Genomic DNA, 16843 nt, shown 5'->3' with positions numbered 1-16843 from the left:
AATATAAAATCCCAAAAGGAAACAAAGAAAACATCAATTAATGTTACCTGTCATTAATGGCAAAACAATTAAAAAAAAAACATTTTTCTCTTCTTTTTATCAATAAAATACATTTATTAATATGTTATGAATGTCTACTGCACATAAAATGCATGTTTACAGTTGCTCCTAATTGCAAACACATGTTATAGCTTGCATGCATGACTAACATCAATATCACTTGGTACTTAAACTCGACCTGTAGCTGGTGCAAGCGATACACCAGAAAAACACATACCTTTGAGATGCCCAAAGCTTGAATCGAATGTTGCTGCTCAAGCTTAGCCTGCCCTTACTGTACCACCAATGAAATCATAGACTGTAGTAAAGGACCTTTGCTCTCAAAGATGAATTTGACATTGCTGTGTTCTCTGGCATGTGGCTCGTTTCTGGGCATGCGCAAAGTGATTTTACGCAAAATACAGCACGTTGCCATCTACGTTCCTTAATGAATCACTTCACAAATGTGTACACAGTATATAAAACCAATGCACTCACTACATTAAATAACACATAATTCTTTGGTGCAAAAGCAGTATACCAATTTGTACCATGTTTTGAAATATGATATATAGAATTGTCTTATCCTCTAAAGCATCTTTGCTCGCTTCAACAGCTCCACTTAACTTACCTTTTTTTAGGGGGGGGAGGGGGGGAAATATTTCAGCTTGTATAACTAGTATTTACACTGTGATTTTAATTATTCTATGTAACTCGGATACATGTGTAGAATTATTCATAGTAATAGTAGTATATCTGCAACATAGACCCCTTTAACCAATACTGTCATTATATGTACATGAATCGACTTAATCTCTAAACTAATTTACTTGAACTCAATTAGAGTCAATGAACCAGTAAAACTGTTAATTCGAAAGAAAGTGTGTTTTCTTTGCAATCCGGCCATCAAATCTGACATGAAAAAACTGCTCACAGAGACAAAATAATGTGTTAGAAACAGCTACTGGATTCAGAAATGTCTATTGGCTGGCGGTTGTTAGAAGGTACGTCACTGCTATATAATATGAGAGCCAAGATTTCAGTCTCAATTATAACACTGGTGAGTAACAGAAAGACAGAAACAGACGCTATCACACTCAATCTGTTCTTCGGATGTTACACTATACGAAATGTTCTCCAGTCCTTACCTATTCAGCTTGTTGGAGACAAGTTGTTGCGACTTCCTGTAATTAACAACTGGGAAACCTGTACCCTCGCTACAAAATCCACTTGTAATTAGAAGTAAGGAACCTGTGCTTTTACTAGAAACGATGTTTTAGTTTTCAAAGCGACAGAGCGACATCTGGAAAAAAGGTGATCGACCCAACGGAATGCATACGGGGCGACCAAAGGACTCCTGACAACGTTTTGTACATTGTGACTTGTCATTTGTATTTTTGAGAGCAGTCTGTGAAATAATTGCAATTTAAGTGATCTGGTGGCTTAATCCCCCAATGCACTAACATGACTAGACACATGTGGTTCGCCTTACCATATGCCTCCAAACCCTTTAGGAGAACTGATGTGGCGAACTCTTCTGATATATTCTCTGCCTTCTATGGCTTTCCTAACATCTCATCCCTTTTCAATGGAGACCTAAATATCGACGACATTGGGGACTTTGAGAATAACACGAAGTATGAAGCAGAATCGCAGAGCTCCACAGTAAAAGCTCTGTTGATAGTTGCCTATTCCGTAATCTTTGTCATCTCTTTATTTGGAAATATTCTGGTTTGTCACGTCGTCATAAAGAACAAGAGAATACAGTCGGCCACCAGTTTATTCATTGTCAACCTGGCAGTGGCAGATATAATGATCACCCTCCTCAACACCCCCTTCACGCTGGTGAGATATGTTCTGTGCAACTTCACCTCTGACAGGCGCTTTAGTATAACAGCCAATTATACCAAATGTGGCACTGTGTAAAAATTGTACGACAGCCACACTACATTGTTCCTGTAAAATAGATTTTTATTAACGGTAAGTGACACTAACTGTGTGACTCGAGACACAGAGTATCAGTGCTCTAAGTCATGTAGTTATTAAAGTAAAGTAACCCTGTGGTTAAAAATGCTGATTAAGCCAGCACTACAGATATAATAATTAGATAACTGCTGTACTTCTCCGACTGTCCCCCTTACAGTACCATGGACAGAGCACAATGAATGACAGCTCGGCGGATAAGTTTGGTTTTCGCAGGTATAATTACAGTTAGCTCTAGTTTCTCATTTGCTTTTACTTCAAGTGTCAAGAATAACTAAGTACACTTTGAAAATACCTATGAAACATTATAGAAAGCTATGGAACCTCTGCAATTAGTCAGAAATAGCCTAAGAGATACTGGGGGAAACACGCTCTGCTGTATGGGTTCTGATACAAAATTCACTTTTTTGTTTAAGTTCTTTATCAGAGGGGATGTTTAGCTCTGACTTTTAACTGTATTTAAAGGCTAACACGATTCAGATATAATCTAATACATTAAACTTTTGTAAAGCGAGTTCAGTAAACTGAAGGATTTGCATATTTAATCTTTGCATGAAAGCCCTCTCATCTTTGCTGATTTATTCATGTCCATAATAAGCAATGAGCTATAAAGGGATTAGAGCATGGGATAAAATTAAGAAGGAATTTAGTCACAGAGCAATTATCATCTTTGATTTTAGAAATGAAGAACATGTTATCTCAAATTCTGGGAGTCTGTTTATTAACACCCCTCTGACAACATGGTTTTCTACTGCAGCATTTTGCAGCTATAGAAAATATTTTATTTGGCAATTTATTAAAAAAATGGCACAAAGGTAGCTGAGTGATGCCTGCCTCTCCAGTGGTACTGGCTTGTAGCAGTAATAGGAGGCTTACCACTTGCCAAGCCAGTACTGGGACCATCTGCAATGCTTGAATTCTACAAAAGTATACAACATTTAAAAACAAAAAAACAAACAAAAAAAAAAAAATAGAAAAAAATTTCAAAGAGAAAATAGAAAGTGCTTTTTTTTAATAATTAACATTTTTCCCGTGTGCACCCCCGATAATGACATTCAGATATGGCATTAGCCATCAGAGGACAGCAGCAGTACCTCTACCACTCCTTTTCCAGGTAAATAGACTTCCCATTCTTTGCATGGAGAAGCATCGCAAGAGGTCCCCTGTGGTGGTTACCCACATGTCATAGCCAGCAATTACAGGCCAGGGGCTTTGGTAAATAGACAGATGTCCTAAATTTTGCAAAACATCTTTTTTTTTTTTTGCTGGATTTATGGCATTTCTTCCTTTAGAAAATAGACCTCTCATGTACAATATATCAATGCCACACTTCCTTCTTATGTTATGGCCCATTAAAATGTGTTTAATATAAATTGCTTCAATTTTCCCTTTATACAGTTCAATATTTTGGTGGGTTTCTCATACTAAGTTCAATTATGTTTATTTAGTTGAACAAGTAATTACAGCCTCATTTCTTACAGAATCCTTTGTAAATGTGTACATTATTAGATAACATGTTATTGTTAGTATGTTCTGTTTGCCTTTCTAGAGAGTCTGCTCTATTTGGTTAAGGATGATATATGATAGGATATCCACTGTGATGCAATTAAAATGTATTTTTCTGTATCCATTCATAATCTTAATTATAGCTTATGTCTTTGCGACAGCTAAATCTGAAATGGAATACATGCACTTGACATTTCCTGTATGTCATTTTACATTTTGTGTGGCTTTAAATTTGAAATCATGACTCATATTTCATCTTGGGTTCAATGTGTTTGAGAACATAGAACATTAACACTAGCAGAGTTTTTGCATGTATTAAAGTACCCTTAAACCTTATGACACATTGCGAAAAATTGTATACTTTGATCAGGTATGTTTCTACATTTTAAAAACTGGAATAAGTTTATTTTTACAGATTCTGTCTATATTAATCAGCTAAATACATTTTTTTTTTAAGCGTGAACAAATGGGGTTACTAAAGTATATGGTAAGATAATGAAGTTGTTTCTATTAGATTTTTAACCACTTTTGTAACACTTATGGTATTCTACTTTACACACAACAGATAGGTTGGACAGCTGCAAGTGCACAAGCTTGCTTCTCCTTTTACATTTTGATCTCAGTGCACACTTACGAGCATGACGAAATTGTGCATAAACACATCATATATACTCAGCCAATTTGAAATGGGATTACAACTAGCCCTTCATATACCTCTATGTGCAAAAGTGCAAAGTTGTGTGTATAGTTAGCTACAGATGACCCGATTTTGCAATAAAGCTCGAGCACCAAGAGATAGGGTCAGTGTCCAATTTTGAATACATGTAGGTGAACAAATTGGATGAAATTTGGCTGATTTGTGATAAGGCCAAGTGGTTCAATTATCTTTGGCTTACACTAGTGCCTGTTACTGCATTCAAAAGACAGGTTTTATTCTTGCAAAGTACTGTTAATTTCACCTTTGTCGATGCATTATTATATTACTCAACAAAATAAGGGTTTGTTGGTATTGTCTTTCTTTCAATTTTCACAATCTTTACATATTTACGGTGTCTATGGGCTTACACACAAATAGTCATACTGCTCCATTTTTGCATTAGAGTCAGGCGCGGGCTGGGAAATGTCAGCCCGGGGGGCGCAGAGGTGGCCGCATCACATGACACGCGTCGCGTGTCATGTGATGCGGCCGCCTGTGCGCTGTCGCGGGCGCATCGCGTGTCATGTGATGCGGCCGTCTGTAATGTTCAAGAAATATGGCATCCACGGGGGGGTTAGGCTGGGGGGGGGGGCTGGCTGGCCCAAAAAGCGGCTAGACTGACCGGTTCGGAGGGCCGATGCCCCCCTCCCCTCCGGCCCAGCCCGTCCCTGATTAGAGTATCTTCATCTGTAAAATAAAATTAAGGTATTTTACAGTTTTACAATGGAGAAGGGCTGGCCTCTGCCACCTAAGAGTTGACAGACTATTTTGGTGTAGGGAGGAGAAACACAATTTGATGTATGGTAATGAATAAATATCATTACCATCAGTGCATTGCCCTCACTCGCCCCTGAATCCTCCTCTGGTCATGTCCCTCAATGGGTGGCCTCATAAAAAATGGACGTCCATAAGCAAATATGAAATGAAGAGTGGTAAAGCGCTGCTGTTTCCTTCAGTTTTGCCTCAATACATAGAGCCCTTCATTTTACATATACATATTTGACATGCTTTTAACTTTTATTTGTACATGTACATACTTTATAGAAAGTGTCTAGATCAAAGCATAATTGATCTTGTGAACTGTCTAAGTAAGTATCAGCAGGTCTGTCTTGATCATATAAATGGCCAGTGCTGGGATCTCCAGTGACACCTACCCTATGTTTGCACATGCACTAATCTCATGTAACCCTGCATTTGTTCCTATACCCACACTAATTAGAGCTGGGATTCCAAACATAACGGAACAGAAATAGTTTTTCAAGCAGACAGGCTGGTGGGCTTACTGTGTTCCACTGGTCCTCATCATATATTTTCAAAAATGATGACATTTTGTTATGCTTATCTGTGCACTGGCAAGTTAAGATTACTTTGGGCCTGGGCAGCAATGCTAGTTCCCAACCTCATCTTTGCAAATGTTCCCCCACCAATAACTAGTTCACTGCTTGCATTAAGTTAATAAGGATCCCCCGCCTGTACAATATTAATCGCTCCAAATGAATGCAGAACTCTGCAAATTCATATAATTTGTCCCAGAGTCAAAGTAAAACAATCTAAATTTATATAAACCTCCTTAGATTAAAATTAAGTCTTTACATAACTAAAAAATTCTTGTGGGTCTATGCATCAATGTAATGCGGTGCCACTAAATATGCATCACTGCAAATCACAGTGATGCATATTCAAGCACCGCTTAAATGCATCATGCCAGTGCTACTCTGGGAGCCCCAGCGAAGTGACCCCTCTGTGCAATGGAAAAAGGAGGAAGTGACCTCTCTGCTGCCAGTAAAAGGAGGAAGTGCTGTGTGCATGTGCACATCACTTCCACTGTAACGGATTCTGCAGAATCCCATAGGAAAAGAAAGGTAACGTCATTCTAAGATGGCATTACTTTTCTGTGCAATGCAAAGCTTATCAAAGCTTCATACATTGTAGAACATCGCAGTCCCCATAGTAATCTATGGGACTGCGATGTTGTACGATATTTGCCTAAACGGAGAAGATTTCTGTGAAATCTCCTCTGTTATACATGCAAAGAACAGAAGTTTTATTTTTAGGAAAAAAATGCACTCAGATTCCCACTTAATTACTTGAACACAGTATTTTATGACCAAGAGAACATCATAAAAAAATAGATAAAATATAACTTGTATTGATATGTTAAAACTAATAAAGAAAAAAAAACAACAAAATTAAAAGTGCTGGTGGGTAAACAAATAAGGGATATTAAAATCACTGGATGCATTAACAAATATCTCTTCAATAAAGGGAGTTTTAAATACTTATACTGATGAAATTTAATGTGATTATAATCACATTTTAAAAGTTTTAGCTTTGGTTAAAACTCTCGCTGACCGCTAATCAATAAATGTAAAGGTCTGATATCAATCACCACTTCCTAAGGGATAAATTGTTCTCTTATAAATATAGTAGCTAATCATCTTTTTATGGGGGATATTCCCAACAAGGTAGATAATAGTCAAATCATCTGTTAGTCCAAAGTTTCTCTGTGTACGAAAAGGACTTGAGATCTCCAAATTAATAGCTGCTGTGCTTCTAAACCTGCTGCCTCTGATGCATGCAAGATAAATAACTCCCTACCTCCTATTCGTTACATACTGTCTTGGAATTTAAAAAGCTGCACATACTCATGTAGGTATATAATCATTAGCTGTTTTTCCTTCAAGCAACTATTTAGCCTGAGTATCTCTTAACACGGAGTGAACTTGAATCCTACCTCTCATGCATATCAATTATGGGGAGTGATTTGCTAACTACCTCCAAGTTGCTCCATACTATCTTTAGGTTTAAGGAACTACAGATTCAGATATAAGATTCCTCCTATATAAACTAGATAAAAGTGCATCCAGCGAAAAATGTCAACTCGTGTTTCACTATGCTTTTTCAAGGCAATCAAATATTAACTTCTGACAGGACATACTCTCAGAAACACACCTCCCACATGACGTCAGTGTATCAAATACTTGATAGCTTATTTGTGCACTGAAATTTAAAGTTGATATTTGTGTGCTACATGAAAAAACAGTCAGTATTTAACTTATGCGCAAAACAGAAATCTAGTTTGCACCCCTTGCATTGTAACATGGTTTTGTCCATGAGACTGAAATAAGATACTTCATTTAAGATCCTTAATGAATCAGGCCCTATCTTATCAGCTTCCCATTATCCCCAGAAACTCTATTCAGTCATCTTAGAGGATTATGGTCTGCAATAATGGTGAAACCCCATCCATACAAGTAGGGCTGTAGCTTTTATAGTGCCTATACAATGGCTAGCCACTTCAATGGCAGCATAAGCCACCTCTCGGGGGAGTAACTTTCTACTTAGGAAAATGATAGGATGCTGTCACCTGGCTAAGTACAGCTCCTAGTCCATACTTAGACACGTCAGCCTGTACTATAAATCTTCGTTTGAAATCTGTGGACTGTAGCACAGGGGACTGGACCAGAGCAAATTTCAGAGCTATAAATGCATTCTCACAATCGTCTGTCCAATTAACCACCTGTGGTAATTTGTTTTTGTTAAGTCAGAACTTTGGCTAGGGTGCTATAATGGAGGACAAACTTTTGATAATACCCAGCCGTACCTAAGCAATACATGACCTGCTTCTTCGTGGTAGGTGTTCGGCCATGCAGTGATAGCCTCTACGTTGCCTGGCTCTGGGCAGAGGGTACTTCCCCCTACACGGTGCCCCAAGTACTACACTTCACTGTTGGCAAGCTGTCACTTCTCTGGCTTGATAGTCAGACCTGACTCAGCAATTTGGCCTAACATACTATTCACATGGATCAGGTGCTCCTCCCAGTTCTGGCTGAACAAAGCAAAGTCATCCAGGTAGGCAACTGCATGTCCCTCCTGGCCCTCTAGCAACTCATTGATCAGGCACTGGAAGGATGCAGGGGCATTTTTCATTCCAAAGGGCATGACCAAAAACTCAAATAGCCCAAATTGGGTGATAAATGCGGACCGCTCACATGCCTCAGGTGACAATGGGATCTGCCAGTACCCTCTACTGAGGTCCATGATGGTGATGTAGCATGCCTGAGCAAGCTGATCTAGTAGTTCATCTATCCTAGGCATAGGATAAGCACCAAACACGGACGTCATTAAACCTCCTATAGTCTACACAGAACCAGGTGCTCCCTCATTTCTTTGGGACCAGTACCACTGGGGCAGTCCAAGAACTGCGAGACCTTTGAATTATCCCTAACTGCAACATCTCATCTATTTCCATTTTCATTGCTTCTAGCACTTCTAGGGAAGTACAATATGCTGGCTGTCTGAAGGGAAGGGTCTAGTTGACTGTGTTTACATGAGGTGGGACTGATAGGGCCGTAGCAAGTCAGCTGGCTGCTCTAGCTGATAGTCATACAGCTCTTCACTGCAGTGGGTGTCTGCTAGAGACCCTGTCTCTTTGGCAGCAGCTGCTAAATCTACTAAGGGGTCAGACTCCTGATCACTCTCAGGCAAGCTACACACAGCTAATACACAAGCTTCCCTGTCATGATAAGCGTTGAGCATGTTGATGTGATATACCTTCTGCCTCTTTTGCCCTTCATCTTTTTCCACTACATAATTGACATCATTAATGTGCTGTGGTGTAGGGGCCCTCCCAGGCAGCCTGCAACTTGTTCTGCCACATAGGAGTCAAAACCATAACCTTTTGCCCCACCTCAAATATGTGTTCTCTCACATTGCAGTCATACCAGCTTCCTTTTCACCTGCGTAGCTTTCAGGTTGCTCTGTGCCATTTCCATTAAGGCCTGCAATTTTTCCCTGAACTGCACTATATAGTGTACCACTGATTGTTTCTGGTGTGATCAATTTCCCTTCCCAATCTTCCATAATGAAATCTAACGGGCTGCGCACCCGACGCCTGTACAGGAGTTCAAAGGGCGAGAAGTCAGTGGATTCCTGCAGTATGCAAAGAGGAGGTGCCACAGGAACCTCTCCCAGTCTCTTCCCTCTGATTCCACAAAAGTCTTAAGCATTTGTTTTAGAGTGTTATTAAGGCATTTGTCCAATCTGTTGGCCTGTGGGTGATACGGGGAAGTAATTAAATTATTCACCTGCATCTTTTTTAAAAAAAACTCTGCATAAGGTTAGACATGAACTGGGTACCTTGATCAGTTAACACAGCAGTTCCCAACTGGTGGCACACATATCCGCGGGGGCACGTGCAGGGCGATTCACAGGTACATAACAAATAAAAATAAGGAATGGCGGATTGGAGGGGCGCATGGTTTGTGTGCAACACTGCATGAGCACGTTTCCGCAGAGCTCCAGCCAGCACAAGTTCACCCCGCGGTTCCGGGTTGCATCGGAGGACGTTCCTACCTGATGTGTCTGCTCCCCGACCCCGTTGCTGGCCAGCTGTCCAGGGCTTCAGAGCCGGTGAGCGACTCTGTGCTGGGACAGAGCCACAGCTGTGTATAAAGCCTGGTGGCGAAAACCGGAGAAGAAAGGCCTGCAACGGGATTTATTACAGGCGCTACCGCTGACACCTTACTACTGGCGAGGGCAGCCCTATATAGAGTTGGTGCTTTGACAGCCTCCTCCCAGGGGAATAATCAACAGATGAACTTCCCCAACTGACTGACAGGTCAGACCTTTATGTGGCACTCCACTGCCCCACACTACAACTTATTTCCTCATTTACACTATTATACATTAAGACAGCCAGTGAACAAAAGTACCAGTATTTAAAAACATTTATTTTAAAATCAAGGGGTACAACTTATAGAAATGGGTTCAAAAGGGGTACCCAAGTCGAAAAAGGTTGAGAACCACAGAGTTAACATCTCTTTTAGGAACCCCGCCCTGGAGAAAATAGTTACAAGGGCATCTGCTACCTTGTCTGAGCGAATTGAGGAAAGAGCTACTGCTTCTGGGTACTGTGACATCAGGGGAATAGGTACCATCTCCAGTGGAAGATGGCGATGAACAGCAGCAGTAAACCACACAAGTCCAGAGGTTTCAGGTTAAAAGCTAGTTTATTCACCAGCTTGCAAACAAAACAAACAAAATCCTACTAGCTAACACATTTTAGCGACACCCTCTCTCAGGTGTTGGACCTTGTGTCCAAACAAACACTCAACATATCATTGCTCACCACAACAGAGTCTCTCAGGAGCCATCTCGTCTCCTCCCCAGCTTGAGAGACTGTTTGCATATTCTAGGTGCATTTTAACAGGCACCTCACAGGTGCAACTCCTGATCATTTTGTTTAGAGACTGGCAGATCTGAAGACTCGGACTGGGCCTTATGTATGGAGCCCACCCTTCTCTTTCTCCATACATAACACCATGGACCCTTACCATGTTTTGTTAGTGCAGGGAAATCCCCTGTGAGAAGCTTTACCCACACATTTACACATTCTCCCTGGTGTTTTAACTTACACAATGCTGGAAGCCTGTGACACATACCTCTGCCATTTAGACTCCTTCCAGCGACTGTCACAGTACCTAGTAGCAAAATCCATTACAGTCAGAATGTACTCTTTCCCTGAGCTACTGGGAATTTATAGGGGACCCACAATTTTCACAGCAACCTGTTCAAAGGGTTCTGATATGATGGGCAGGGGAATGAGAGGGGCCCTCCCCACATCACCAGACTTCCCAACAACCTGGCACACATGGCATGAGCGACAGTACTTGGCTATGTCAGTCAGCATACTAGAACAGTAAAAATTATGTACCAAACAAGCTTTAGTTCTGGCAACACCCAAATGTCCTGCTAGGGGTATCTCATGGGCTACTTTCGCAACCCCTCCCTATAGGTTTGAGGTACAGCTAGTTTCCTGCCAGCAATTACATCTGGATGCATACTCATGACATTTTTCTCTCTGTACAAAAGGCCATTTTACCCCAAAAATTATATCTTCACCTTCAAGACAGGACTGACTGACCCTCCCCCTAACTGTCGATAAAATGGGATCAGTGTTTTGTTCTGCTTTGAAAGTGTCACTTCTGAATTTATCCATGTTGTACATAAGAGGTCGCTCATTCAATTCACTGCATGAATCTGCAGCTTCCACAGTGAGGGAGGGAGATGGAGGGGGTGGGATTAGTTTCTAGTGAACTTCCCTCCATAATTGAATGGATTAATGCACAACTCCTCTATGCTGCTCTCCAGGTTACAACTGCTAATACATTTGATACATTTTCACACTTTGGGACACCTTCAGAATTGGGTATTTGTAAATTGACCTGCTTACCTAAAACATTAGCAGACATGGTATCACATTTAGGCACAATCTCACACATTTTGCCCTGATCAAATTCACAACCCAGGGGATTTAAAGTGTTAGTATCTCCAGCAAGAGCAGTATCATCAAACACATTGGCACATAAGCCCTCCCTCTGCATCACAGGTACCTGCAAATCTGCATGAGTATTCTCAGCAGCACATGAAATTTCATTACATATTTTTGCACTCATGTAATTCTGGTCACCAGAATCCACCTGAGAAAGAATAGGGTTAGTTTGCACCAGTGCATCAGAAATTACATCACTTTCATTTATAAAAGCAGCATGCATCCTTCCCAAATCAGTTCCCACCAGTACCGTGGCAGGCAGATTGTCTAGTACCCCAGTGTCTCATATTCCTCTGACAGATCCCCAATCTAGATATACTCTGGCTAGTGGTACTGCAGAATGTAGCTCCCCCCCCCATCCTCGCACACTAATAGTCTTCCCGGGAATAATTTTCCCTGGGTACACTAGAGCTGGATCTACAAGGCTGGCACCAGCTTTCCTGCCGGGCCCCTCACAGGAAAAAGAGTTGTTTTCTTCTTTTTGGAGCAATTGACACTGATGTGCTCCACTTCATCACATGTAAAACACCTGCAGCCAGTTGCCAAAACAGGTTTTATCCCCGCCCCACCAAAAGGTACAGCAACAGCTGGTTTGGTTGACGAGGAACTCAGGGGTGATCCTCCAGGTTGCCTCTCTTTCCAAGTAGTTTGCCCTGGTGCTACCCAGCTCTTTGTTACAGGAGCCCTGGTAACTGTGTATCTGTCAGCCAGGCTAACAGCCTCTTGCAATGTCTTAGGGTCACGAACCACAATCCATTCTCTCATCTCATTTGGGCACAGTGTAAGGAACTGCTCCTGGAGAATACGATCCTTTAGCTTATCATAGTCTAGTACCTGCAGTCCCTCAATCCATTGATGAATGATAGATGATAATTGTGCCAACAGTCCAGTATAGGTATCAGAGGATCTGCATCTTGAGTCTCTGAACTTCTGTAGATAAGCCTCAGGAGTTATGTTGAAACAACATAAGAAGGCTTTCTTAATTGCGACATAATCGTCGTCCAGTTCCTGGGGATATTTGCAAAAGGTCTGCAAAAGTTTCCAAAGTTTTCCCTCTCAGTTCAGGGGATAGATAGCTGGCACACTCAGTGGGGTCCAGCTCAAACTGTCAGCAAGTCCTTTCAAATCCCCTCAGGAACGTATCAAAGTCACTGTCCTTTTCCAACACAGGAAATTGGTCATGCCTGGGTTTTTTCCTACTCGGACCTCGGTCCACCGATTGGCTGTTGAGCCTGGCTAGTTCCAGTCTGCAGCAGCGTGGCGTTCGGTAGCCTCTGGGAGTTGCTGGATCAGCTGCGGCGATGTTGCAGAATCAGCATCCTTCAACTGTTTGAGAGCAGTTTGAAGGTAATTGTCCAGGATAGACTCCTCACTTGGTTGAACAGAGGCATTTGTGGTAGTGTCCAGTACTGATTGCTTTCCTGAAGCCGAGAGGCTTTCTCCACTGCCTCCTCCGACTCTTAGCTTCTGATCAGCCTCCACAAGCGTTTTAATCAGTTGCTCTCGGTTCCTGCCGAGGACGACAATTCCTTTGTTGACACACAAAGCCAAAAGCTCAGCCTTTTACATCTGCTTATAATCGGTGGCCATGTTGGACCTTACACTTCCACCAAATAAAAGATAGAAAAGTAAACAAAGGGGAGCGACAGAAACTATTTGCGAAGTATGTCTTTTAAAATTTTGTAAGCCTTGAGCGTAATCTCCAGGCAATTAGGATCCTGACTCTCTCTAGAATCACACACCACTAATTCCCATAAGTCGTTTTGATAAAAAGAAAAATATTATCAATCATACCAAGCTACCAACCAGTTGGTCCGAGATACAGCAATCTTAGCAGTTGGTTGTGACTGGTGTTACCTTTATCCCTTAGCGATGAATACACCTTTTCTGCCACCACAAAGGATTCACTATGGTGTCCTTACATTCACCAAAACCACTTAGTTACAAAAAGTTAACAACAAGACATACATATTGTGACTGGATCACTGATAAATAACTTCTGGTATAAATTTATTTAAAGGAAATAGCGCAGGGCGCTTATTTATATAATTGCACATGCACTTATTTTTTATATTGTGTATATTTTGGTTAGGGAAATCTTTAATGCCGGAGACCAGGGGAAGAAATTTGTTTCTTGTTTAACCTTGCTAGAGGAGATGCATTATTTCTTAAGGTATATATCTGATACAATAAGCCTTTGTGAATGGAAGTCTTTTGTGTGTCGTGATGTGGGGAAGTGGCTTGTTTGGGGTTTGTACCTTTCTTTGGGAATGTGTATTCTGGACTGTCTGAAGAGGGGCCCCAAGCTAATTAGATATTTTGATGTGTGAAGGTCCAACATTGAAGGTAGGAACTTTTAATTAAGGCTGTCTCCTAGATGCTCTGCATCTGAAAACCAGATGCAGGACATCAGTGTAGAATTTCATGGTTAAGTGTAAATATTGTTGGCTTTGCAATGCATGTAAATCCATGTTAGTATGAATGTGTTTACACAGATTCTAAAAATAGCCTGTGTCCATATCAGTATAAAAAGCACTGTCTTGTACACTGAAATGTTCTTCTTGTTTCATCTGACCTGATCACTGGTACCTTCAACCAGTGTGAGAGCAAACAAACATCACTTGCTTCAAAGACCTGCTTGAAAACATCTTCAATATTGCTGTATTCCTGTGACCTGCAGATTAGACCCTAAATCTAATCTGTTCTCCAGCTGTTTCTGAGGTTGGACCTAGCTTCTCCAGTACCACTGCTCTGCCTGCTATCCTGCAGCCCTGGTCAATGTGATAGGCCACGGGGGATCCACAGCACCCCTGATCCATAGTAAGAGGTCAGGAGTACCAGCCCAAGTACCCCAGTAACGGGGTACACTCGCAGCGTCAGTTACCCAGAAGAAACCCGGTACTGGATATTGGTAAGGAGTCCAGTGGTGGCAGCATTTGTAAGCCCCTCCTACTGCGGCAAGAGGGCGCATTTGGGAAAGGGAACGGTGGCAAAGTAAGCCCAGCCAGTTCCCAGCAGCAACATACAGGGTGGCATAGGCAGTCCATCCTGTCACACATATACATAATTGCACAAATAAGTTTCAGAAAATAGGAAATAAAACCAGAGTCACTACTTACTAGTTAAGACTTGGGGCTAACTTTACTAAAGGACGGTTTGCTCAAACTGCCACTTTTCAGCTATTTTCCCGGCGATTTACTAAAGCCCAAACCATCGTCAAAATGGCCAGAAATTAAATTTTTCAAAACTACCACTTTACAAACCGCCATCCGGATTTTAACAATAATGAACATACAAACAGCCGGATTTACTAAGCTGGGGTTTTCAAAAACGCCACAAAACAGCCATCCAAACAGGCAAAATAAAAGAGGTAGTTGCGAATAGCAAGATTGCTCAAACTGCATGCTGTTTGATCTATATTGCTATTCAGAACATAAGAGAAAGCACCATTGACATTTAAAATATTTGGAAAATCATTATTTATTGCTAAAAGGGACAAAATAAGTTTAATATTAACTTATGGGAGAATTTGTATTTTTTTATATTTCTTTTAAAGGGACACTATTATAACATTATATTATGTGGGAAATGTAAATATATAATAATATTAACTGATTGTTAATGGTGGATATAATTATTTATATTGCACAATTTGTGATTGCATATTGTCCGAATAATATAATAAAATAATTTTATCCCCTTAATATAGTTAAGTTTGATTTTCCCCTCATAAGTTATTATTTAATTCATTTTGCCCCGTAATCAATAAATAATGATTGCCAACCTAATTTTAAATGTCAATGGTGCTTCTCTTATGTTCTGAATGGCAAAATAATTCAAACAGCATGTTTAAGCTATCCAGCCACTCTGAAGCAGGTATTAAAACTGTCCTGTCCTGTCTTTTGGATGGTGGTTTTGATTGCGGTTTCATCCAAACCGCCGGCAGTTTAGCTTTTTCAATCCGCCAAACATTGCCAGTCATTTTAAATTGAAGCCTCAAGCTGCCCTATAGTAAATGCCGCGGTGTGGACCTCTAAACCCCCACCAAACTCTATTCTTAGTAAATCTAGTCCTAGGTGTGTGTAAGGAAACACAATTGAGAAATATGGGACATTTCATTTTTGATAGACCCCCCTCATGAAAATACCCACGTTAATGTTTAAGGCGGAAGATTTTAAACTTTTCTCCAAATAGCTCTCACCCCCCCCCCCCACCCCAATGGAATTTAGCTGTCAAAAAGGACAGATTGATTTCCCAAATGTCACAGGGCTTTCGAAGTGAGCTAGGGATGTCCTTAGATCTGGAATGTTCACAGCGCCTGAGTGCTCACCTCTGCTCAGTGGGCTTGGCTGGTCAGGTCCACATCCTCTGCATACCAAAAAAACTCTTCAGAGATGCTTATCTATCTCTTTCTGAATAATTTCAAAAGATTATTGACACTTGCATGGGTCCAGAGTCATGTCACTTAAAGCACACGTTGAGATTACATTACAAGGTTACATACAATATACATTCTCATACCTGATTATTTAGGAAAAATAACAATACATAATCATCAAGGGCGTTTTTGTCACGACCAAAACCAAAACACAAACTTAATACAGATCCAAAACCAAAACAGGGGGATCAATAAACATCTCTAGTTTGAATGTTGTGTGTCAAAGTTGGATGGCCAGTTATTTAACAGAGATTATTCAGACAGACAAATTTCAGATACTTGTCATGGATGAATGTATTTGCAACTATTTCCTAATTCCCTCAAAGTTTGGCAAATAATTAATGACTACTGGAAAATCACAACTCATGGAATGCTAAGAAGCTAATGAGCAAGTCTATTACCTTATAAAATGAGCACATAGCCCATTTGACACTCATTTCCCATGGACTGTGACAAGGGAAAACAGCTCTGAATGCTCTCTGGAATTGTGACTATTAGTAACACAGACCACTGTAAACTTGTATGCTTTTGATACATGTAAACAGCACTGCAGCATTGATTGATTTATATATTTTTTTCTTCACATTTTACACCCTAGCTAAACACATATGATCCCCTTAAATCACAACTCTTTTCTGAACTTGTAATTAATACTTGCCAGTAGCACCATTGGTATCAAGGTGATACTAATGGTGTATATTAATATACTAATATAAAGTCAATTCATCATTACCTCAACCAGTGTATTTGATGAAATGCACTGACTGGCGCCAAAATAAAATATTTCATGTCATTAGTGCTGTTACCTATCTAGGTGTTAAATTCAAAGTCAACACATTGTGTTATC

The 16843-nt window shown here is 40.6% G+C and overlaps 1 protein-coding gene across 2 annotated transcripts in view; it reads left to right on the top strand.

The window, feature by feature from the left end:
* Positions 1–1113: 1113 nt before the first annotated feature.
* Positions 1114–16843, top strand: part of LOC142101633 (G-protein coupled receptor 83-like) — a 105107-nt gene continuing 89377 nt past the window's right edge. For both annotated transcript variants that reach the window (XM_075186041.1, XM_075186040.1), the window contains exon 1: positions 1114–1884. In XM_075186041.1, coding sequence (XP_075042142.1) covers positions 1504–1884 — 381 coding nt within the window. In that variant the 5' untranslated portion in view covers positions 1114–1503. The remainder of the gene's footprint in view (positions 1885–16843) is intronic.

This window comes from Mixophyes fleayi, chromosome 9 (genome assembly GCF_038048845.1).
Source record: "Mixophyes fleayi isolate aMixFle1 chromosome 9, aMixFle1.hap1, whole genome shotgun sequence".
In the NCBI taxonomy this organism is placed as follows: Eukaryota; Metazoa; Chordata; class Amphibia; order Anura; family Limnodynastidae; genus Mixophyes; species Mixophyes fleayi.
Note: the sequence above shows the minus strand (reverse complement) of the source record. Positions and strands in the feature narration are given on the sequence as shown.